General features: G+C 34.9%; 2 protein-coding genes across 2 annotated transcripts in view; one reads left to right on the top strand and one right to left on the bottom strand.

Annotated features, from left to right (window-relative positions):
* LOC149412660 (uncharacterized) overlaps positions 1 to 27,246 on the top strand; it is a 320,577-nt gene that overhangs the window by 7,729 nt on the left and 285,602 nt on the right. The window lies entirely within an intron of this gene.
* On the bottom strand, positions 7,707 to 8,811 carry LOC149412681 (uncharacterized). Its single transcript, XM_089645095.1, has 2 exons — positions 8,764 to 8,811; positions 7,707 to 8,499 (listed from the first exon to the last, which is right to left on the bottom strand). The coding sequence occupies exons 1-2, from the start codon at positions 8,773 to 8,775 to the stop codon at positions 7,768 to 7,770; spliced, it is 744 nt and encodes a 247-aa protein (XP_089501221.1). The 5' UTR covers positions 8,776 to 8,811; the 3' UTR covers positions 7,707 to 7,767.

Raw genomic sequence — 27,246 nt, 5'->3', positions numbered from 1 at the left:
TAGGTATAGTTTCTCTGGCTTTTTTATACGACTGCTAGCAGTTGGGACTCTTTTTGCAAATAAAAAAACCTTCTGAAGTTACTATCCTCAACTTTGCATGGGGCTTCTACAGACTGAAGTTTTTACCTTTGGGTTTGATGCTTGGCAAATCACGGATCGCTTAGCTTGCCTCTCTATCCCATTTCGTGAGTCCTGCCACTCCTCTAAAAATTCTTTCGATTTCTTCAAACTCTGAAAATGTATAATCTTGAACATGCGTCAGTCAAATGAAATGAATTATGTTGGTATGAAGTGTTATCTTGCTTACAACTGATTACAAAACGCATTACTATCGCTTCATTATGATTGAACAAACATCACACGATCTACAAAGTGAAAAATTCTTCATAATTGAATTAATTTAATCTGAATCATTATCTGATCTGATTCCATTGGACAGTGTGTGGGTTTTTTTTTTGCTCTTCCGGTGTTAAATCATCGTATATATCCTAAATTAAATCTGAAAACATATTGGCAATGTCTTGGATATGGATTTGGCGTTTTTTTTCAATGTTTGTGTTATTTGCGTTAAATTTTCAAGAAAAGATTTTTTTAAACACTCTTAAAATCCTCGCTTACATTTACATCGTTTACATTTTTGGAATTTTTATTTATTTATTTAGTAAGTTCAAGTTCAGATTATATCATTTCAAGGTCGATTAATAGATGTCATGATGATAAGAAGGTAAAGTTGCTTGTAGTTCGTTTATTTAGCTTAGTGCGGTAATGATAATATTAAAAAATCAATAAGATGTCGAATCCTTTGAAAATTGGAGAGAACAACGATTTGTGATTGAGTCAAAATCTGATTCAGTAAAATTGGGAAAAAAATATGTGTTTAATGTAAAACGTCATATTTGTACCGATATTTTATTGTTTTATTTATAGGAGAAGGCTGCATTTTGAAGACTTCAGGGGATTTTGGGGTGTGCACCGACTTCATGGACTGTACCTTTGCGATGCAAGAGAGCTGTCTAGGAATACTTCCGCAAGTAAACAGATCTCCATATATATGTTTTTTGAACGAATAAAGTATTTCTAAGTGCTCTTTAAAATAGAAAAAATTATATTAAAAAGATTAATACATTTAGTATAACACTTATAATACTGCGCCATTTTTGACTTCCACCAAAACAAGATACTATGTTCAAGTGTAGTGACGTGACGCCGACTAACGATGGTAGGTTCCCGCTGACAGTTATCTGCAACCTGTAGCGCTGTATACGTCAGAATGACGTCGTAGCCTGTTGGACCCGTTTAAGAATTTGCGATTTTAATACAATTTTAAACGTATTATTTACAAATGTTCCGCTATAATTATGTTTTATGTAGTCGTTCTTCAATAAAAAAGCTGACATAGTCTCGAAACTTTCTATATTCCTTTCCAAAGAACCAAATTAATCATCTTCCAACCTCTTATGCTAATGTGTAGACTACATTTAGCCATAACCCCCCAGAACTTTACAGAATTTCTCATATTACTTATTTTCATTTGAATTGATTGACAATGTTGTTGTACACCGTTATTGGATGATTGTATTTTTTCTTCGTTGTTGCTTTATATATTTTTATTAGTATCGAAGAAAACTAACACTGCCGTTTGACATTATACAAATAAAAAAGTTCTTGGTTTTAAACCACTTTATTTGATTTTTACATTTCTACCGGTCCTTCGTCATAACAATAAAGATACTTATATTAACATTATATGTTTATTGTCCTGATGAAAAAGGAGATCAACCAAACTGGTCAACATGTAAAAATCAAATAAAGTGGTTTTAAACAAATAACTTTTTATTTAAATATATTTAAAAATATTAACACTTGTGTTTACAAGACAAGGTTTTTATGCAAAGCACAGAGAATGACAAATGATTATAAGTAGTGATTATTAGTCTGAAACACAAATATAACTTGACGAGAATCGAATCCGCACCCTTCTGATGCACTGATAACTTTTAAATTTATATATTTTTAATGCTAAACTTCTGGCCGTTGTGTACATATATACATTTTTTCAAATTGTGCTTTATATCCAGGCGTGTACCAGCTTCAAAGACGACGACTCCGTGTGTTGTAAGAGCGAGGACTGCCCTCCTCTGCCACCCGGTCTGGTAAACATCCCCATGATAGGCTACAAGGCATGGGACTACTGCGCGAGCATCGCCGGGCTGGCCTACCCTTGCGTGGTTATAGACGACAAGCTATCGCGAACGAATGCCTGTCCGCAGCTGCCGGACCGCAACGGGACTGGTGATGCCACCCTCGTGAAAGAGGGGGAATACCCGCATCTGGTGAGTCCCACCATCGAAAATTCTTCTTTGGAGTCCGAAGGAGACATGCAGGTATTTAAGCTAGTCTCGAGCATCAGGATTCGCCCTGAGAACTTCACCCATTCCGGAGTATAGTCATTAATGGAGCGGGCATTTGCTGACTTTTTGAGGCCCCATATGTGCACCATGGAGGCATAACAATTGTTGGAGCAACTTACATCGCGTCTTTCTTAGCGAAATTGATGCGTACACGATGTGAATCAGTGTCAAATGGTCACCGCCCCTTGTAAGTGTCCAAAGTAACAAATCACAATCATCAGCGTTGCGATGCGGCGCGGTACTTCAGCAATGCGATCAGTTGGTTTGATATTTTCGCGCAAAGTGGACGCAGCGGACAATAGACAATTATTGTATATTAGCGAGACAGCTTTGCTTGTTTTGCCTACGTAATACGCAGTGTTGATGGAGGACCAGAATATATGAGGCAGTGAGAATCCAGGTTGTCTCTCAGTGTGATTCGGAATGAGATCCGTATTTCTAATGTCAGCCGAATATACCTTTTTAAAATTAACACTACATCATACATAATACAGCTTCGGACCCATTCTAGATTTTTTTTCAAATACAGAGTGAGTAAAATGACTAATTCAACGCTTTGGAGAACATCTTGAAGCATTGCTTGATTCAATGCGAATTCGTACCCTTATTTATTAATTTTTAAATTTCGGGAAATCGACAGTTTACATTTAATCAGTTTGTACATAAGTATTGTATAGCTAAAATAAAACCAATTATGAATTTTCTCCTTGTGACTTTACCTCTACTGAGACAGCATAATATGGAATAAGTAAATTAAATTTGTGAGAAAGGGATATGAATTCAAAAATTTATTCAAAACAAAAGATTATATAAAACGAAAAATTTACAAAACAATACATTTATAGCCATGGAGAGAGGTTGTAGATATAAATCAAATCATAATAGAGATATAAATAGGACCTTTTGTATTTGGTAAGTTCGCATATGAAATTATCAACCTCGGATAATACGCTATTGTAATTATTGCATAGTCTGTTCAGGCAAGAATTCTGCTTAGAGTTCGTTTTGCATTGATCAACCCTGAACAGGACACAAGAACGTGTTGAACGCGCAGGTACATTGAATAAAATCTTGTTTAGCAACTCTGGGCATTGAATATTATTGTAAACTACTTTATATGGAATAGTGCATCGTTGTGATGTCTCCGTACAGTGAATCTATTTTAAAGTATGAAGCTGCCTCTGTATAATTATTAAATCTTACAAATGACTTATGTTTATTTATAAAAAACTTTATTATTTAGTATGCTTAAGAAGATGATGACACTTTATTTTGTTATTTTCAGGTCCTATTGAGTATGGAACATAAAGATGATATTTCTGAAAAAGCATGGTCATTTGTTCACGTGGGCACACTTATAACCGACAAATGGGTATTGACCAGTGCGTCGATAGCAAAGTAAGTTTAACATTGTTGTATAAATCAATTGTGTAGATCCTTGAAAAGTCGGATTACTGAGCTCACGGGGTTAGCACAGAATTTTAAAAATTGTCAACGTTGAGACGATAAATGCTGTTATCAAAAAAATCAAATAGGTTTTCGAAACTTCGTTGACACGCCCAAGGTCGGCAATGTTGACAGTAATTCCAACAGACAAAAGCTGCTATATTTATTGAAACTATCCACTCTAGTTGTAACTTTTAAAAAATGTCAGCAATTCAAATTACTGTCCGCTGGAAAATAGTTGAATTATGATATCAAGAGTTTGTTGTGGCTAACGATTTTTTGTAAAAAAAATCTTAGCTATTGTCTAACGTCAATAGCCTAGTTTGATAAGTTGTCAATGTGCCGAATAAGGCCCCAGGAGCGCTATTATTAGAAATAATTAAATCTACTTGTAAATTCCATCAGCCCTAAAAATATACTAGGTACATATTATTTATTGTGTAGTATCATAAAGGTCTTAGATCTAAATGCCCGATTGTGCTTGTATAAAACTTGTTTATGTTTCGTGTTGATACTGTTATTGTTTATTTTCTTTTTAAATTTACTCCACACAGGAAAATAATTTCCCTCAGAGCCTTTGTCATCTTTGGGATGCTGTGTGGAGGGCATTTTTAAGAAAATAAAGTAGTGAACCTGGGTCTCGAAAAAAATCGTGTTGTAGGAGGGTGGAAACACATCGGCCAGCAAAAGCTATTGAAATCAAGAACTAGTCGTGGAAACGACCCGTTCTCATACGACCATTGTGAATTTTATATAAATATTGAGTGAGCGTTGTGTTTCCCGATTGTTCACCGGTGCCGAAGGATCAATGACACTAGTTTGTCGTAGCTTCTTCCATTGAAATGCCGGTAGAATAAGGACAGAATTCCCACCCGACGTCTGTGCTATAAAGATCACAATCCGTTTGTTAAAAAGCACAGTCCACTAAACGGACCGTCCAATTCTGCTCATAGTCAAGGGTTTTGTTCAGGTATTTTGGTGTATATTCAATATCTTATTGGACGCATGTTAAAATGAATGTAATAGGTATGTCCATTATTTTGCAGTGATGTGCAGCAATTCGCAATGGTTGGGGGGCTGGGTCAAGGTGGAACCATCTATAAAATTGTGAACCGTGTACTTCACCCAAGATATCAACAGCCGACTGGTTCTTCCGTATATAATGATATTGCACTTCTAGAACTAGAAGACAGGTAATGCTAGCATTTTTATAAAACTTTGAGGTGTTATTTTCTCAATTTCTTTGTTTTTGCTACGTATATTTATTTACACACACGTTTTTATTATGTTAGTGATGGGTAGAAATTTTATATATGTCTCCAATTTCAGTGTGATTTTCTCCAAACTCATATTGCCCGCCTGTCTCCATACCGGCAACGTTCTGCCTGAAGAGAAACTGAAGGATATTGTAGGAAATACTGGCTTCTGGAGCGTGAGCAATCCTTCCATACTCATTAATTAGATTATTAAGCTTTATTATCTATGTTAAAATATAGTGTAATCCTTAGATTAAGCAATACATTCTTTCTTTTCGAAAAGAAAATATAACATTCGTAGGTCATGAATAACCTGACAATATTTGAATGCTTCCTGCTACACTCATGTCAGCGAAAAATGTTGCATGTGAAATGATAACATATTTACCTAGAAGTGGATTGAAAACGCTTGCGTGAAAACCTGACGCTTTAGACAGCTCGCCTAGTTAAAATATGTTACATTGATATAAATACGCTGTACCAAACGTAATATATTTTCACATTCTCAGGTATCCCGCAAGGATCGAACCTAGGTCCATTGCTATTTTTAATTTTTAAAATCGAAATTGACGTCAAATTGAGGTGAAAATCGAAAGTTTTAAGACTCTCATTTTGAATACGTCATCAATTATGTTTATGAACATACGACAAATTCGAGTGAGATTATGATGTATTTAAATCATTCATAATTAAATAAACTGTGGATTCGATGATCTACCAAAGCATCACACATTAGTAACATCCTTCACTATCAAAAGACTGCTCAGATCAAGTGTAAAGAAAGGTAAATAATAGCAGATGATAGAAAATGTGGGTAATCCATGTTAGATTTACACCATTGTACTCGTATTTATTCAAGGAATGGTGATCCATTATGAACTTGGCCGGGCAGTCCATCCGGCGCCTACGTGTATCAGACTAACGGCTAAACTAAGTGAGACTCATTTAGGGTTTCTCTGTTTTGTATACAGGAAGGCCAGGGTGTGGAATAATTCAACGATGTCGACAGATGTATATTAATTTTTGGGTTTATTTAAACGTAATACAACGTGGTACAAGGTTTATAGTTGATTATACTCCAGAATGACGTTAGACTCTATACGTTTAGACTCGTTAAGAAATAAAGGTTATATTTCCGATATTTGCGGTGGACTAGCTAGCATGTCTGGTCTGGTGGCGAGAAGGCGGCCATGTGCCTGTGAAGATTATGACGTACGAACTTTGTAAATACATATGTGATATCTTTCAGAGGGATGTCGAGTTTATTTCACACGAAGAGTGCGCCAACCTGTACAGCGGATTAAACACTATTCTTCCAGATGGAGTGGATGAATCCACGCAATTTTGCATTCGGCGGACAAGTGGTGACAATTTAGGGGTATGTAAACTATTGTAACTACCAACATTACTTATTTATTAACTCTAGGAGGCCCCGAGGAAAACTACAGTCATTCCGCAATTAAGCAGTAATGTCTAAATAGAAAGTGCATCTAAGAATGAGTTTTATTTGGTGCCTTTAGCACATCTTACTTCTATGTCCTGGCAGCTATTTACAGTCGGGAGAAACGAGACATCGATAGTAACGGCAAATATTTATAAAATAGTTAGGCTTTTTACTCTACTTAATGAAATCAGATGAATTATTTTATGATACCCGATGTATCAAGTCACCGTCTGTATGGATTAACTGCTCTATTTGATATACCTCTGTGATGTTATATAAGTTATCTAATTTAGTTTTTGTATTATTTTTTCTGTCAACAGAGCATTTACGGTGCACCTATACAGGTGTACAATGGAGCTTCAGTGGCTTGCACTCAGACAGTCTTGGGGGTATTCAGCAGCAGCGTGAAAGAGGAGCACCTCATTACACGAGTTGCCCCCTACATTGCCTGGATTGAGAGTGTCGTGTGGCCATGAGATGCCATATCTTTGGAACGCTAAACCTTTATTCTATCTTATAATAAAAACACATAAATTTGTTTTTGGCACGATAGTTTTATTTTCACTCTACCGGTTTCGGAAGATCCCTTCCTTCAGTTCCTGGAGTTTTAAATATTCTCCTGACGAAGAAAGGGATCTTCCGAAACCGGTAGAGTGAAAATAAAACTATCGTGGTCAAAAACAAATTTATGTGTTTTTATTATAAATTATAATGAGCCACAAAGTGAATGCTTTTTACAATTACGCCTTATTCTATCAGTCAGCCAATGTCAAAAAATTAGTTTTGATGAAAGTAAATACAAAATCAATCTTACATTGTGTTTCTGCTATGAACACTTTATTTTACCCTTTGTTTTCTGGGGGAGTAAAATATGGAAAAAAAATTGTAACTTCGTTATTATTTTTAAGTGGTTAGTTTAGGATTATTTTTGCTTAAATTGGTAACATAAATTCGAGTCAGTCTATCAATCATTGTCATTTGGATTTCAGCTGGATATCCACGATAGAAAATGTTATTTTAAACTTCAATACAATACAAGATTAATAAAAAAGATTATATTTTTATACTTTATTTTATTTATCTGTTTCAAAACACACAAGGGAATCAGAGTTTTAACAATAATAGAATACATAAATTTCGTTATAACTGAACATAAGATATTTGCGGAAAATGTCGGTAAAATAATATTTTTTACGGTAGATGGAAGTAGTTACCGGGTACCATAGGCACCAGTGTTGATCTTAGCAGCCAAGTGATTGGCCTTGGCAATAGCTACGGCAGGGGTATCAACAACACGTCCATCAATTCCAATGGGAGCACCTCCAACACCCCATGAATTCAAAGGAGAAGCCCATGCAAGTCCGGAATTCGTCCACGAACCACCGTTGATCAAAGAGTTTTCAACTCCTGTGTTAATCTTGGCAGCCAAGTGATTGGCCTTAGCAATGGCTACGGCAGGGGTATCAACAACACGTCCATCAATTCCAATGGGCGCACCTCCAACTCCCCATGAATTCAAAGGAGAAGCCCTTCCAAGTCCAGAATTAGCCCACGAACCACCGTTGATCAAAGAGTTTTCAACTCCTGTGTTAATCTTCGCAGCCAAGTGATTGGCCTTAGCAATGGCTACGGCAGGGGTATCAACAACGCGTCCATCAATTCCAATCGGGGCGCCTCCAAGATTCCAGGAACTGAGAGGAGAAGACAATCCGAGTCCAGCATTGACCAGACCGGCTCCAGCCCAGGATCCAGCATTGACAGTGGCGGCCAAGTGGTTAGCCTTAGCGATGGCTACAGCAGGGGTGTCTACAACATTACCATCAAGTCCCAGGGGAGCGCCTCCATTAGCCCAGGAGCCCAGAGGAGAGCCCCAAGCCAGACCTTGGAGGTTCCACGTGTTTCCTGACACCAGAGCGCCCATGCACAGGAAGGTTGCAATAAACTGAAAAAAAGTTTATTTAAGTTATGAAGATTTTTATGGTACGTATCATCCATACCTGGAGAAGTGAAGAGTTAGATGAGTAATAAAAAAGAATTAGGGTAAAGGAAGTATAAAAATAGTCAACAGTTACAAATTTTGATGAAGCAAAGACATTGAAAATGATTACTAAACAGAAAAAGGACAAATTGATTTACTATATCCTATAGCTTCTTTTCTTTCACAGAAAAATATAAATATTGCACACAATGAAACTTGTAAACTTACAACTGAGTTCATTTTGAAGGTAGTGTGTTTGCCTTTTCAGAAGAAAACTGCTTATGTCTAGTTGAAGTTTCTTCCGAGCTTTATATACAGTCAGACTAACTGCTGAAATGGTAGAAGAGAAGGGGTAAAAATAAGGAAGACAAAATCTATTCCAACGTAAAAAAAGCCCTGTGTTGGAGACCTCTATAGAGGTTTTTGTTTTTCTCACTATGCAATGCACTTAAGGCAAACAAAAAAATTGTATCATTTTTTCAAATATAACCAGCAGATTTGATTTGTCTTTGTTTGAAAGATAAAAACTTTCTTTTAAATTTATTTTAAAATATGGAATATGACAAATAATACCCAAACATCACTAAATTCAACAAGTTTTGATATATTTTTTAAAGATTTTGTCTTCAACGACCGGAAATTTCGTCTGTAATCAGCCCATGCAAAATTTATTAACGCGTGTCGTTAATAATTTGTGATTTTTGTATAGGTCAAAAGCCAGAGCAGCGGAACGCAGTGGCCTCGTGTTTGAATCTTGACAAATATAAAATACATTGCCATTAATTAGTGTAGCATTAAACACAATTTCTAAATTGGATAGGTACATATTATTATTATTTATTGAAATTTTTGAATTTGCAATATGCAGTGTGGCCTGTTACATAATAGGTACTTACTTTTATTTATATAAACATAGTGATATTATCATTGAAGAAGAAGATAATACTAATAAATCTAAATGAAACATAAAACAGTACAAGACACAGAAAAATAAAAAAATAACGATTTTTAACGACTCGACAACAATGTTGATCTTAGCGGCTGCGTGCTCTTCCTTAGCGATGGCCACTGCAGGGGTGTGTCCACAACACGTCCATCAATTCCAATGGGAGCGCCTCCATGGGCCCAAGAGTTGAGGGGAGAGGCCCATCCGAGCCCAGCGTTGTTCCATGCGGCACGACCCAGCTGGTTGGCCTATCCCATTCCAGAGTTGGCGGCAAGACGTTCTCCCAGTCCCCATGTACCCAGGGGGGTAGCGCGGGCACCCCACACTCCGGGGGCGGCCCAAGCTCCTGCACCAGCCCAGTCCTGGCTCTCCAGCAGACTTTCTCCCCTCCACTGGCCGTTGTTCAGTAGCAGGGGGTTTCCGGACACCAGGGCGCCCATGCACAGGAAGGTAGCGACGAACTGAAAGCAATAAAGAAAATTGTGAAACTGTGAATACGATTGTCATGTTAGCAAAATATAGATAATCATAATGTTATGTTATTCACGTTTGGATGCATTTTGCTAGTGATACGTTAGCCTTCTCAGAGAAGATAACTGCTCTGTTTGGTCAGTGCAAGTTCCTTTGTTTATATGATATTTTGAATAATATAAAATGAAATGGGGAAAGGAAATATATCCCAAGATTATAACTTCTTGGACTACCCATTGAATAGCAAGGTTGTTATTTGTTTTATTTTGATAAATGTGTTGTGATTGAGTGCATTTACTTCCCTGTATATTCTACTTAAGTCTTTCTTACACTCGAATATAAAAACAAAACACATTTGGCTACTTCCACAGTGACCAGTTTTTTTGGAATTTTGCTTTTTAATATCAATCAACGAATTAATGTTAACTGACTGAAAGGTGAAAGGTATGGAATATGTTGTAATTAACTGTTTTTTTTGGATTCTATTATTATTATCTTTGTTTGTTTATTCATGGATTAAAAAACGCTATTATGTTTTGCTTGCGATCTGATTGTTTTCCCATGTTTTTATACCTAGAAGAGAGTCGATTGACTAATAAATTATCATAACAAGCAACAAATTAACTATACCAACTATTACCATAATTTATAAACTTTAGTTGCTAAATACTAAGTCAAATTATCGGCAATTACGTTTGATTTATAAGAATAATTTTCATGCAGATGAAGTCAGTAAAACTTTCGTATTTGATCATAAAATGGCGAATGTTTTTTTAACTGATGGTACAGCACATTAGTTAAATATTAAAAACGACTGGAAAGGATATTAGTTAGGGATTGCATTAGGGAGATTATATTCAATTTTTTGGGAAGTTTTCATTTGCGTAGAAAGATTTTTCCAAATTATTTAAATCTTAAAATTCATTTAATTACTCTTAATAGGTGTTATGTTTTAATCGCTTAATGATTGTCAACAAACAAGAGAGCAATCACATCACAAATTGCATCATGCGCTCATTATTTGTTTTGATTTAGGGTTTAAAGTTAGCCTCTTACCAATGACACGAAATGGCATTATAGAATGGGGTGGAACGTATAAAAACACACAGAATCACTTTACATTTCACAAAAATTAATATTGTAAACAATTCTACCTAAACCATACTTATTTATCAGAACTTCTGTTAAAAAAAATTAAGTCTACAAACAAAATGCATTATTCTTCTACCATATAATTTTAAATCCAATGTCTGAATTTATAAAGATAATAACTAAGTATTACTGCACCATTTAAAAGTTATAGAAAACTCAGACAAACATCAATTCTCCCAGCTCCTAAATATTTAAAAAAATCAAAGGAGCAATTCAACTATAAATAATTTTTAATTATTGAAGACAATATTAGCAATTTCTAAACGAAAATTTGAAACAGAAAATGAGAAAAATTTCTTGCCGGAGCACCACTCTACCAACTGAGCTAATGGGACCGTATCTCATTCTGTCATATTTAAGTGTATCATACTTTGAATAAGTACTTGTTAATATATAAATGACAACAATTTGTAAATTGTAATTATTTGAACATAGTGTCTGTTTCTGAGGATTTTATAAACAAAACTGCAGTAATACAACACAAAATTTTGTTAATTTTAATCATTATAAATAAGATGCATAGTTTGCGCAGTACAAATGAAGAATTTTGAATAAATCACAACAGCATATAAAAATATCAATAATCTCGACAGATCACTGCGATTATCTTGATTACTTTCTATTACGTTTAACTAAATTAAGTCTTAAAATATCCTGATGAAACTATATGTTTTACCCCGATGAAGCTTGAGTCCCGCGAAACCGGTTGGTAAATACATTTAAATAAACCAGTAGTTGTACATAAGTACTTTAATTAAAGATATAATGCTGGTCTGGTCATTTTCGCAATTGCATTAGACTTATTAATAATAAGCAGTATTTTAGTATACTCGTACTAATGCAATATTAAAAATAAATCAAATGGTAAACCTTACTAAGGTTTTAAATTCGTGGATACTGTTCTTAAGCTGCAGTTTCACGTCAGTGGCCGAGGACTCTAATGCCGAGGAGCCTTCAAATGTCGCTTACTTTGTGTGTCTAACTTAAAAGAAGGATTGGATAGGAGAGATGAGGCCACCTCTGTGAACTTGTGGGGCCTTCAGGGAACCAAGGGGATTGGAGAGAGAGAGAGAGAGGAGACCTGGGTAGACACATTGTGGAACCAGAAGACATAGCCACATATCCAATGACAACCCTGGTGAACTTTATTAGAGGGATCGGGTGACTGTTAAAGGAATGAGATAAAATGGGAGATAGCACATGGGCCTATAGCCTGAGTACTCACGGGAACTATATGTAAACCGTATCCGCTCTATAAATAAAAAAAAAATAAAAAAGTGTCTAACTTACCATTGGTACTCTATCCAATTTAAAAAAAAAATCAAGAAGAACCTTCTTGGATAAATATATATATATATATAGAAACTCGAAAAACTGTCCTTCCCACATTTCTTTTTAAACTTAATATAAATCAAAATTTAATATTATTTTTATTAAGTTCTGCAAGTATTTTGGTTTTTATTATTATGATAGCTGTTTCGGCTTTCAAGGCCATTTTCAAACTTTATTATAAAGACGGATAGATATTTGTTTAAAATTGTTTTGCATCCAGAAATAAGATCCTTTATCTTCAGGACACCAATCATCGTCATCCGACGAATAATTTTATTAATTTATTTTTTTAACAACCAAAATATTATATATAAACATACTAATTTCGGTTGTAGGAACATGAGTTCGTTATTTCAAACAGTATTCCCGCGTAATGTGAAAAATTATTTACCTTTTATTTTCAAAATTAGAACTGTTAAGTACCTGAAAAACATACCATTCAAATCATACAAGTGAAAAAGTGGTTTAAAAATTATTTATACTACACAATTTTTATTTTGTGTTTGACAGTTGTCGAAATTTAATTTAATTAATATGTGTTATTTCACGATAAAATCATAAAAAATAATGCAAAATCCTTACAAAATTGTTAATTTCAATGCGTTTTTAAAATATTTTTGTAATTAGAATTCTTATAAAAATATTAACGTATTAGATAAGGCTTTATAGAAGAGAGAATAATAGTTTAGAGAGGGACAACTAAAAAATATGTTATCTAAAGTTCCCACTTCTAGGCCACAGAATGTACAATCTGAGTCAAGGACGTGAATTTTAAAAAGGTGGGAAGGAACGGAACAATGTCCGATCTTCGAGACAAACTTTATATTTACCTAATGAAATCAGATGAATTATTGAAGTGAAACTTCTTTACGCGCGTCATGCATTTTCGAGGACCGGAGTAAAACCGACTCATGACCGTCACGAAAAACCGTGATCATTTCGCTATAGGAGCCTAGCTAATATTATATACCTAGTTTAGGTCACTCTCCTAACTCAGCTTCGCGGTCTAGAGGCAGAGCGCCCGACTGTCATCGTGAAGAACCGAGGTTCGATCCCCGCTTAACTATTTTTTTTTTTCTTTTTGTGATTTTTTTAATACGAGGAAAAGTGATAAAATGCTTTCGTGCTGCGACTTTGTCAGGCATACATATAAGAAGATATCTACATGATTTGTAATAATGTAGTAAATAATTACATAAATTTGTTAATTTTATCCGAGAGTCTCCCGAAATGTCTAAATCCATTTAGTGAGAATCTAGACCAGCAGGTGTTCACTCGAGTAATTGGCTAGAAGAAACGGTCGGTATCTATTTTTTTTTTTTTTTTTTTTTTGGTGATACATTTTTTTTTTACAATATTTCATATTTCAATTCAGTAATGTTGGCCTCACTGGGTTGTTTACCCGTGCTGAGGCCCCCATTTTATAATTTAAGAATTTATACATTTGAAAATAAAAGAAAAACAACATTAAAATAAAGATAAATTTAAAATATAAATAAAGATTAAAAATAAAAGAAAAATATCAAAAGAGAATGTAAATCGGTATTTATAATGATATATGTGTTTGTGCGTGTTGCGTGTTTTATATCTTTTTTTGTGTTGAGTGTATATGTTTTATTTTTTTATGTTATAGAATTTTGGTAATATTGTCTTTTTGTTCTTTAATCCATTTTTTTATTTTGTGTTTGAATTTATTTTTACTTTCCTCAATTTTTGTTTCAAGTGGAAGACTGTTGAATGCTTTAATAGCGTGGTATTTATGGTGTCTTTGTCCAAAGGTAGTGTTTACCGTCGGAGTTTTTATGTTTTCTTTGTACGCTTGTCTGACCGGTCTATTAGTGATATTTTGTGTTTGTTGGGGTTTGTTTTTTTGGTCGAAAATGTAGTTTAGTAGTGTTTTAACATATAATTGGCGTATATCAAGTACGTCACAGCTTTTAAATATTTGGTCTGTGTCGGTTAGTTTATGTTTTTTGAGTATTACCTTTAATATCGTTTTCTGTGCGATTTCTATTTGAGCGATAGCTGCGTTTGTTGCTCCTCCCCAAGCAATTATTCCATATTCTATTATTGATTGGCATAGTGCATAATATATTGTTTTCAATTGTTTTATTTTATATATGTTTCTTATGTTTAGGAAAATGTGTATTGTTCTGAGGAGTCTATTTGTGATTTGTTTGATGTGATGTGTCCATCTAAGATTATGGTCAATTACGATTCCTAGATACTTTATTTGTTCTGTTTTTTCTAGAGGGGGGCAATCGCAGATGTTGGTGTTTATGCATTCGTGTATTTTTATGGTGTTTGTATTGTTTTTTGGCTGTCCTGTTTTAGTTATGCTGTACGTTGTGAATTTTGTTTTCGATATGTTTAGTGTGAGTGTATTTGAGTCCAACCATTTTATGATATTTGATCTATATGATATTTTGGTCGAAATATAGCTTACAAATCGAGCCGGTAGAGTCGCTCGGTATTTTGATTAATTATTTTTATTTTGAATCATTAAAATTACTAATCAAGGCCGATAACGCGACTAATTACCCTCGCAGACGTGCGTGACAAGTTTTTTTAGTAAAAAACACAGCCGTAAGTGAGTTTTTCAAAATTTAGAAATGTTTTTCAAATTCAGACTCCATACGGGTATGAGACTATTAAAACACGATAGATCTTTTCCAAAACGGACAAATATACGGAAATATTTTGAAAAATGACAGATATGACTTCACACTGCCGATATATCTTCGATTTGACCCTATATAAAGCGTTAACGAAACGTTATGTGATATTATTCATTTGCCGTGTTTGAAAACGAAAATTTGCGCGGGACAAGTCAATTGAGGAGTACACGTTGTATACGCGGTTCTCGTCGCGCGAGATACCTCTCCTCGCGGTCTAGAGGTAGAGCGTTCGACACTCGTTATGCAGGACCCGGGTTCGAATCCCATATTTTTATAACTTTTAATTTTTTTTATCACATTCTTCTTATAAATATGTCAATAGACAGAAAAAAAGAGAGAATGAAATGAAAAGAGAGAGAGAAGAATAGTAAAAGTTTCACTTCCGTCGTGCGTAGGCTTGCCACACACTGTATTTTTCTTTTTTATGATACCCGAAGTATCAAGTCGCCGTCTGTATAGATTAACTACTATATGCTTCTTTGATATACCTCTGTGACGTAAAATAAGTTATCTAATTTAGCTTTTGCATTGTTCTTTCTGTCAACAGAGCATTTACGGTGCACCCATACAGGTGTACAATGGGGCTTCAGTGGCTTGCACTCAGACAGTCTTGGGGATATTCAGCAGCAGCGCGAAAAAGGAGCACCTCACTACACAAGTTGCCCCCTACATTACCTGGATTGAGAGTGTCGTGTGGCCGTAAGACGCCACATCTTTGGGACGCTAAACCCTTATTCTATCAATCAGCTAATGTCCAAACAGAAATTAGTTTTGATGAAAGTAAATACAAAATTAATCATACATTGTGTTTCTGTTTAGAAAACTTTATTTTACCCTTTGTTTTCTAGGGGAGTTAAATATGGAAAAAAAACTGTAACTTCGTTTTCATTTTTAAGTGGTTAGTTTTGGATTATTTTTGCTTAAATAGGTAAAAAAATTCTAGTCTGTCAATCAATCATTGTTATTTGGATTTCCACCGGATATCCACAATAAAAACTGTTATGTTAAACATAAATACAATACAAAATTAATAAAAAGAGATGATTTTTTAATATTTTATTTTATTTATCTGTTTCGAAACATAAAAGGGAATCAGAGTTTTAACAATAGAATACATAAATATCGTTAAATGAACATTGGATATTTGTAAGTATTTGTAGTTGGAAAATGTCGGTAAAATAATATTTACTACGGTAGATGGGAGTAGTTACCAGGTACCATAGGCACCAGTGTTGATCTTAGCAGCCAAGTGATTGGCCTTGGCAATGGCTACGGCAGGAGTATCAACAACACGTCCATCAATTCCAATTGGAGCACCTCCAACACCCCATGAATTCAAAGGAGAAGCCCATCCAAGTCCGGAATTCGTCCACGAACCACCGTTGATCAAAGAGTTTTCAACTCCTGTGTTTATCTTGGCAGCCAAGTGATTGGCCTTAGCAATGGCTACGGCAGGGGTATCAACAACACGTCCATCAATTCCAATGGGAGCACCTCCAACTCCCCATGAATTCAAAGGAGAAGCCCATCCAAGTCCAGAATTAGCCCACGAACCACCATTGATCAAAGAGTTTTCAACTCCTGTGTTAATCTTCGCAGCCAAGTGATTGGCCTTAGCAATGGCTACGGCAGGGGTATCAACAACGCGTCCATCAATTCCAATCGGGGCGCCTCCAAGATTCCAGGAACTGAGAGGAGAAGACAATCCGAGTCCAGCATTGACCAGACCGGCTCCAGCCCAGGATCCAGCATTGACAGTGGCGGCCAAGTGGTTAGCCTTAGCGATGGCTACAGCAGAGGTGTCTACAACATTACCATCAAGTCCCAGGGGAGCGCCTCCATTAGCCCAGGAGCCCAGAGGAGAGCCCCAAGCCTGACCTTGGAGGTCTGGCTTGGGGCTCTCCTCTGTGGCACTCTCATTCTGTGGCACTGTGAGATCTTGAAGGATGCCAGAGACGAAATGATAGAAGGTCTGAATGTCCCCATTAGACCGGTGTGGAACACCGATCTTGTTTCTAACAGAGTTAATTTCGAATGTCTGAGGAAGTTTACTAGGATCTGGGTTGAGAGATGGTCTGTGCTTAGAGTCGCTGACTAGTGTGATAACTGAGAACCCCTGGTGTATTGCTCCTGCTCCATGACTAATTCTTTTATAATTCTCCGATTATTGTTTATGCATTCTGTTCTTCTTATTTTGATTATTTATCTTTCCTTACTGTACCAGCTGCTGCAGATGAATTTCTTTCGTTTACATATCTTTTAAATAACTTGTATCCTATTTTCAGTTTTCTTTTCTTATGTTTTGTGTCTAAGGTAGACACACTGTCCTTTTTACAGACATTGCAGACACTCTTTATATATCTTTGCTTAGCTAATTATCTCTTTTACTTTGTCTTTTATCTTACACTTCACATACTGTCCTCTTTACAGACCATGCAAATGTTATTTTTATGCTTTCTACTTTTGTTTTACTTAATCTACCGATGTTCTTAAGTGGCACTTTTGGATTGTTTATTGTTTTTCTTTTTCTCTTTTCTTTTCTCGTCTTTTTTATATGCATTTTTTTTTGGTTTTCTTTCTTTTTTTCAGTAACGGCAACGAGTTTACAGGCTAGAACTGAACTCCGTTGTTTGTTTTGTATTGTTTACTTTTCCCCAATAGGGGTTGGACAACGGGCCTCGTCCCCGCATGCACTGCTGGAGCTTCTTTTAATTTCTTGTTTTTACCGAGGGACTCCGCCAATCACCTGCGCCACCCCTGAGGAGCGTTGGTGGTCAGAGGGGTGACTGTGCGGATTGGGGTAACCTCCACCCTGCCTCCGACCTCCTGACGCTTCTTTCCCCTAGGTTCTTTAGGGTTTATCCCTCTTTTTCCCATACTTATCTTCAGGGCACCACCGGGTGGTCGGCTAAGGGGTGTGGAAGTCCTGACCTGCACCAGTCACCCCAACCACCACCAATCTCTCAACAGGACTGCCAGACGTGGCTCGGCGAAACTCCCCCGTCACTCTATTATTTCACTTTGTTCTTTTTTGTGCTTACAGGTACTGGAGTGTGGGTTCCCTCCACCAACTATTTACCTGACACTTGTTACTTGATTGTTTGATGCTTATTGTTCTGTGTTGTCCTTGGATTAATACCTGTAAGCGCTCGCATACCGCTTCCTAACACCGTATGCGGGGACATTGAAGGTCTAGCTTCATTTATATACTTTGTAGAGCCGTTTATTCAAAAATTAGATTCATGCGAGAGCTCCGAAGGGGTGACCATAAGTCACCTATACCGGGGTGGGACAGGGCGGGTGTAACCTTCAATGACCTTGGAGGTTCCACGTGTTTCCTGACACCAGAGCGCCCACGCACAGGAAGGTTGCGATAAACTGAAAAAAAGTTTATTTAAATTATGATGTTTTTTATGGTACGTATCATCCATACCTGAAAAGGTGAAGAGGTAGATGAGTAATAAAATGAAATTTGAATATCGGAAGTATAAAAATAGTCAACAGTTTTTGATGAAGCAAAGACATTGAAAATTATTATTTCAGAGCAAGGACGAATTGATTTACTATCTCTTATGGCTTCTTTTATTTCAAAGAGAAATATAAATATTGCACACAATGAAGCTTCTAAACTTACAATTGAGTTCATTTTGAAGGTAGTGTGTTTGCCTTTTCAAAAGAAAACTGCTTATGTCTAGTTGAAGTTTCTTCCGAGCTTTATATTCAGTCAGACTCACTGCTGAAACAGTAGAAGAGAAGGGGTAAAAATAAGGAAGACAAAATCTAGTCCAACGTAAAAAAAGCCTCGTGTTGGAGACCTCTATAGAGGTTTTTGTTTTTCTTATTAAACAATACACTTAAGGCAAATAAAAACATTGTTTCATTTATTCAAACACTGATCAGCATAACCAGTAGATTTCTTTTGCTTTTGTTTTGAAAGATAAAAACTTTGTTTTAAATTTATTTTAAAATATGGAATATGACAAATAATACCCAAACATCACTAAATTCAACAAGTTTTAATATATTTTTTAAAGATTTTGTCTTGAACGACCGGAAATTTATTCTGTTATCAGCCCATGCAAAATGTATTAACGCGTGTCGTTAATAATTTGTGATTTTTGTATAGGTCAAAAGCCATAGCAGCGGAATGCAGTGGCCTCGTGTTTGAATTTTGACAAATATAAAATACATTGCCATTAATTAGTGTATCATTAACCCCAATTTCTAAATTGGATAGGTACATAATATTATTATATATTGAAAAAAATAATATGGACTTACTTTTATTTAATTAAAAATAGTGATGATTATCATTGAAGAAGAAGATAATACTAATAAATCTAAATAAAACAGTACAAGACAGACAAATAAAAAGATAACGGTCAATCAAACTAGACATCGAACCCAGGATCTCTTGTCTTACCGGGACAGGCGTCTTAACCAACTTGACCACTAGGACTTATTTATTAAACGTCATATTGATGGTTCTAACCATCCAAATAAGTTAAAAATAAAAATTGGTTCCTGATATATTATTTGAATTAACTACTTTCCAATAATTTCTTATAAATCCCTTTTCAATATATTTTAATTTTTTTTCAATCTCTTTTAGAATTCATTTCAATCTGAATTCATTTTCAATTTCTTTTCAATTTGTCTTCAATATTTTTTCAATCAGTTTTCAATCTCTTTTTATTCTCATATCAATCTGTATTAATATCTTTCCATCTCCATCCCTTCCAGCATTATAATCCAACTGGGGATACCATGCCATAATTCAACTGGTAGTTTTTATTATAATAAATTATTATACTGAACATTTATTTCATAATTTAATTTCTTATTTATATTTACTTCCATAGGTTTTATTTAATTAAAATAAATAAGTTTACACAGTTCGCAGATGGTGTAATTGAAGTATCTACACCTCACATCACATAACATCGCGTCACATCACATCACATTACATTAAATTGCATTGCATTACATAACATCGAATAACATCACATCACATGAAATTAAATTGCATTGCAATAGATAACATGAAATTACATTACATGAAATTACATTACATGAAATTACATTACATGAAATTACATTACATGAAATTACATTACATGAAATTACATTACATGAAATTACATTACATGAAATTACATTACATGAAATTAAATTGCATAACACTACATTGCATCACATTGCATCACATTGCATCACATTGCATCACATTGCATCACATTGCATCACATTGCATCACATTGCATCACATTGCATCACATTGCATCACATTGCATCACATTGCATCACATTGCATCACATTGCATCACATTGCATCATATTACATCTCATTGTATCACATTACATCACATTGCATTACATTGCATCACATTGCATTACATTGCATCACATTGCATTACATTGCATCACATTGTATCACATTGCATCACATTGCATCACATTGCATCACATTGCATCACATTACATCACATTGTATCACATTGAATTACATTGCATCACATTGCATCACATTGCATCACATTGCATTACATTGCTTCACATTGCATCACATTGCATTACATAAAGCATGTGAATATTATTTAAATGTATACAGGTGTTATTATGTCTTGTCATGTATATTAGTTCCTAGCTAGGCAGATTGCCCGTTCCAAGTAACCAAATGGTTGTGAAAATGCTAATGAACTGTATTATATATATTTAAAAATAAAGTTTTAATTACGACTATATACTTAGTGCATCATTTATTTTAGGTAACAATATGTAAGAGTTTTTTGGACTCCCCTCCCCAAGCCTATCAACCATAGTTATTAATGGACCGATATGAGATATTTTGCAAGGTTAAATATTTAATTATGTAGGAATTTTAATATATCATTTTGGACCTAGATATGTGTGCGCCTTTTGATGATTTGTCGTGTTGCTTCTTGGGACTATGAGGTCCATTCTGGTGTGACTTCTTGTAATATATTTATGGTTAACGTTATTAAGATTTTCCAGGTTTTTGTGTACGTTAATAATAAGCCCTTTTATGTAATTTTGGCGAACATCCAGGAATCTATAGGATTTACACATAATTATTTAAATTATTGCTTTCTAGGCGCATCTAAAATAGTTCTTCCATTCATTAAGCATTCACCAACCAATGAATCACGAGTGGCTTATGAAAATGATAAATAATGTTGTTTTTTTCTTTTCTTGTCTTATAAAAATAAATTGATTTTAACCAAATATGTTTCATTTTTACCACAAATTTGCATTGCAAAAATTAATAAATAATTTATTTATTTTTCTAAATCTATTAGTGCTCAACTAATTTTTTTCTTAGAGTTTGAATCCTGGCGTTGATCTTAATGTAATAATTACATATCTGTTGTTTATGTTTGTTATAAAGGTGTAAGCAATCATATCATAAATTGCATCATGCAATAATTTATTGTTTCGGTTGAAAAATTAATCGTCTGTTTATGGTATTGCGGATCTTGATGGTTTGTTATTTTAGTACTAATATTTCCTGCCATTCAAAATCGTAATTTATTACTAGATACAATTCAACGGCATGTAAAGTTAACCCCTCGAGTCTTTTTGGAAGATATTACTTACACGAAATCATAGAAGTCATGCTATTTGGTTTTGTATTGTTTTTTTTATTATTTTATGCCCAGCTGGACTTTTACACAAATTTACTTGCTTATGCCCGGATTTGAACCCGCGATTTTTGGGTTGCTGGTCGAGAACCTTACCCCTCGACAACGGAGGCCATCAATATTTAATACTAATACACAGAAAAAAATATAATTAAGGTTGAGGAATAAAGAATAAACAGCTAATATAAAAACATTTTTATCATTTATTGATGGTAAAACTGCAAGGAAATTTATAAACAAATTGATAACTAAATAATGACATAATTAGACAAACGGTAATGTAAAAGGAAACATTAAGATATCATATTTGAAGAAAGAGTTTTATTGAAGTTACCACGCTCCATGGGAACCAGCATTGATCCAAGAAGACTCGACAACAGTGTTGATCTTAGCGGCTGCGTGTCCACAACACGGCCATCAATTCCAACGGGAGCGCCTCCATGGGCCCAGGAGTTGGGGGGAGAGGCCCAGCCGAGTCCAGCGTTCTTCCATGCGGCACCACCCAGATGATTGGCCCATCCCAGTCCCCGTCCAGCCCGTTTGGTCCTGTCGGTGAAAGTTCCAAGCTTTATATGATTTTTTGAATACTATAAAATGAAATGGAAAAAAAAATCCCAAGATTATAACTTCGTGGACTACCCATTGAAGAGCAAGGATGATATTTGTTTTAGATAAATGTGATTGAGTGCATTTACTTCCCTGTATATTTTACTCAAATCTTTCTTACATTCGAAGATAAAAATAAAACACATTTGACTACTTCCACAATGACCAGTTTTTTTTTGTAATTTTGCTTTTAAATATCAATATATAAACGAATTAATGTTAACTGACTGAAAGGTTTCGCATATATGAAATATATTGTTATTAACTCTACTTTTTTCAAGGTTTCAATTATTATTATCTTCTTTTTTTATCCATGGATAAAAAAAAACACTTATGTTCTGCTTGATATCTGATTGTTTTCCCATGTTTTTATAACTGAAAGAGAGTCGAATGACTAATAAATTATCATATTAAGTAACAAATTAATTATTCTAACTCATATGATAATTTATAAACTTTATTTGCAAAATGCTTAGTCAAATTAACGGTAAATTATCAGCAATTACATTGATTGATTTATAAGGATAAATTTCATGCAGATGAAGTCAATATAAATTTCGCATTTGATGGTGAAATTGCGATTTTTTTTAAATGATCGTGCGGCACATTTGATAAATAGTTAAAACGACTGGAAAGGATATTGGGATTGGATGAGGGAGATAATATTTAGAAAAATTCACTTTATTTTCCAAGTTTCCATTCGCATTGAAAGATTTTTCAAAATTATTTAAACAATTTTTTAAATTACTCTTAATATGTAATATGATCTATTTTAGTCGCTAAATGATTGCTAACAAACAATAGAGCAATCAATTTACAAATTGCATCATGCGCTTATTATTTGATTTGACTCAGGGTTTAAAGCTAGCCACTTACCGATGATACAATATGGCATTATAGAAGGGGTGGTACGTATAAAAACACACAGAATCACTTTACATAGCAAAAAAAATATTATTGAAACCAATTCTACTTAAACCATACGTATTTATCAGATTTTCTGTGAAAAAACTTTAAAGTCGGAAAAAAAATACCATGTTATTCTAAATCTAATGTCTAAATTTACAAAGATAATATCTAAGTATTACTGCACCATTTAAAAATTATAGAAAACTCAGACAAACATCAATTCTCCAAACTCCTAAATATTAAAAAAAAAAATCAATGGAGCAATTCAACTATAAATAATTTTTAATTATTGAAGACAATATTAGCGATTACTAAACGAAAATTTGAAACAGCAAAATGAGAAATTGCCTTGCCGGGACACCACTCTACCAACTGGGCTAATGGGACCGTATGTCCTTCGGTCATATTTAACTGTATCATACTTCGAATAAGTACTTGTTAGTATATAAATGACAACGATTTGTAAATTGTAATTATTTGAACATAGCGTCTGTTTCTGAGGATGTTATAAACAAAACTGCAGTAATACAACACAAAATTTGTGTATTTTAATCACTATACATAATTGCATAGTTCGCGCAGTACAAATGAAGAATTTTGAATAAATCAAAACAGCAAATAAAAATATCAATAATCTCCACAAATCACTGCTATTGTCTTGATTACTTTCTATTAACTAAATTAACTCTAAAAAAATTCTGATAAATAATAATCCTGTTTTTAACCCGATGAAGCTTGAGTCCTGCGAAACCGGTTGGTAAATAAATTTAAGTAAACCAGTAGTTGTACATTAGTACTTTAATTAAAGATATAATGCTCGTTTGGTCATTTTCGCATTTGACTTATTAATAATAAACAGTTTTTTAGTATACTCGTACTAAAGCTTTATTAAAAATAAATCAATTTAGTAAACCTTACTATGGTTTTAAATTCGTGGATACTGTTCTTAAGCTGCAGTTTCACTTCAGTGGCCGAGGACTCTAATGCCGAGGAGCCTTCAAATATCGCTTACTTTGTGTGTCTAACTTAAAAGAAGGATTGGATAGGAGAGATGAGGCCACCTCTGTGAACTTGTGGGGCCTTCAGGGAACCAAGGGGATTGGAGAGAGAGAGAGGAGACCTGGGTAGACACATTGTGGAACCAGAAGATATTTTTTTAAATTTTTTTTTTTTATAGTGAATATCTCACAAGAGTCCCAACTGCTCCCGTCTGGAGCCAGTGAGACTATGGCATCCCCAATTGGGGGATGTTGTGAGGCTGAAGGTAAGTGGGGAAGGGAAAGAGGAAGGTGGGGAAGTACCTGGCTATTCAGATCTAGTAACTAAAGACGGCTAAAGCCATTTGGAGCAACGTTTCAATTCTGAATGGTGGTCTTACACCAGGGCGATACTGGTAGTATCTTCCATTCTGGAACGTGCCGCAAATATACTATATATTATTTTAATTAATTAATTGTGAAATAACACAAATTAATCAAATAAAATTTATTTGCGCACGCCGGGTTCGAACCCGCGACCTTCGGAATGGCAGTCCAATGCGTTACCACTGGACTATGCCGGCCGTCAAAGCCACATATAGCCACATATCAACAATGACAACCCTGGTGTATCGTACATGAACAATTATTTTATTGCATTTAATTTTAATTGCGACTAAAGTTGAACACCTGCAGGTTTGATGACATTTTTTCCAAATCATAATATTTACCAGTTGAAAAGCTATCAATCTTGTTACCAGGCAGCGAACAGACTGAATCTAACCTGAAACAGTTCGATAACCCTATTTTCTAATACGAAATCAAAATATTGACAAAACCAGCGGCTGGGCGAAATTATTATTGGCACTAAAAATACCTTCCTTTTGAAAGTCATCATTAAAATAATGGGGCGTCTCCGTGTGCCGACTCTTATAATCAAATGACCATGCCGCCGCTGAATTTCTGTGACTGAACAGGCCACAGATGCTGACAACCTAAAGGCTGACGAATACCTGCTGGCTACCGACTGAACTGCCCACTGCCGCTGATCACCTAGAGGCTGGCCAATCCCTGCTGCATTGATGCTGACAACCTAGTGGCTGATGAATTCCTCCTGGCTACCGACTGAACCAGCCACAGATGCTGACAACCTAAAGGCTGACGAATACCTGCTGGCTACCAATTGAACTGCACACCTAGAGGCTAGCCAATCCTTGCTGCATTGATGCTGACAACCTAGAGGCCGGCCAATTCTTCCTGGCTACCAACTGAATTAGCCATTGATGCTGAAAACCTAGAGGCCGGCCAATTCTTCCTGGCTACCGACTGAATTGGCCACTGCTCCAGCAGTCGCCTACGCCATTTGCTGTATCGTATGGCGCGATGATGCATAATGTGCTCCAATCTGAAATTATCGCTGAAAGAATTCCGATTGTCTCAGTTTTCTATCTATGTTTTAAATCCCAGTTGTATTGAAATACATATAACTATTTCTTGTGAATTGCGTTGGCTGTCAAAAAATAGGAAGTACCTATAAACCCTTTTGTACGTTCTGTATACCAATACAATACTTAAAATGTGAATTTTGATTTCATTCGTCTTTCTTTTACGATGGTTTGGATAGAACACCTCACGGTGTTTTACTTAAATCATTACCCAGGTTGAGGACTGATGTGTGCCGGTGCTTATTATTTACAATCTTTTCTTGTGCAGGCAAACACGTCCCGTACACCTGGTGAACTTAATAAAAGGGACCGGCTGACTGTTAAAGGAATGAGATAAAATGGAAGATAGCACAATGGGCTTATAGCCTAAGTGCTATATGTAAACCGTACTTACCATTGGTCATCTATCCAATTTTTTAAAAAAATCCAAGAAGAACCTTCTTGGATAAATATATATATATAGAAACTCGAAAAACTGTCCTTCCCACATTTTCTTTTTAAACATAAATCAAATTTTATTTTATTGTTTGCATTTTGGTTTTTATTATTATGATACCTGTTTCGACTTTCAAGGTCATTTTCAAACTTTATTATATAGACGGATAGATATTTGTTTTAAATTGTTTTACATATAGAAATAAGATCCAATATCTTCAGGACACCAATCATCGTCATCCGACGAATAATTTTAAATTAATTTTTTAAATAACCAAAATATTATATTTAAACATACTAATTTTGGTTGTAGGAACATGAGTTCGTAATTTCAAACAGTATTCAGTTATTTCACGATAAAATGATTAAAGATAATGCACAGAATATTTGTGGCACGTTCCAGAGTCTAAGATGCTCTCATTATCGCGCGTCTAGTGTCTGTTTACCACCATTCAGTAATGAAATAAAATACCCCAAAGGGGTTGACATAGTTGTACTATCTCCAGACGGTTGAGAGCAGTTAGAACTCTTTGACGGTATTCACATAAAAATATAAAAATAAAGGTTTTTTTTTTAATATTTCTGGCTTTCACCCTTCAAGGGTGTTCTTGGCCATCATTTAAAATTATGGAGAAATGAAAGGTGAATTTAAACATTAATTTTATTTAAATAGGCAAATTTCAAAATTATAATGAAAATTGGAATCGAGTTCAGACTTAGATGAGAGGAGATGTTGAATGGAGGGGAGGCAATTTTAGATAAGGCTTGATAGAACAGACGATATTTGTTTAGAGAGGGACAACCAAAAAAATGTGATCTAAAGTTCCTACTTCTACACCACAGAATGTACAATCTGGGGAGTCAAGGAAGTGAATTTTAAAAAGGTGGAAAGGAGATGTTTTACTTTACCTAATGAAATCATATGAATTATTTTTCGATACCCGAAGTAAAGTTACCGTCTGTATGGATTAACAACTCTATTTTAAATACCTCTGTGACTTTAAATAAGTTATCTAATTTAGCTTTTGCATTGTTCTTTCTGTCAACAGAGCATTTACGGTGCACCTATTAAGGTGTACAATATGGCTTCCGTGGCTT

The sequence above is a fragment of the Hesperophylax consimilis genome, chromosome 22 (genome assembly GCF_061612785.1).
Source record: "Hesperophylax consimilis isolate HC1 chromosome 22, BYU_Hcon_1.0, whole genome shotgun sequence".
NCBI lineage: Eukaryota > Metazoa > Arthropoda > Insecta > Trichoptera > Limnephilidae > Hesperophylax > Hesperophylax consimilis.
The sequence above is the reverse complement of the archived record's forward strand: the minus strand, read 5'-3'. Positions and strand labels throughout refer to the sequence as shown.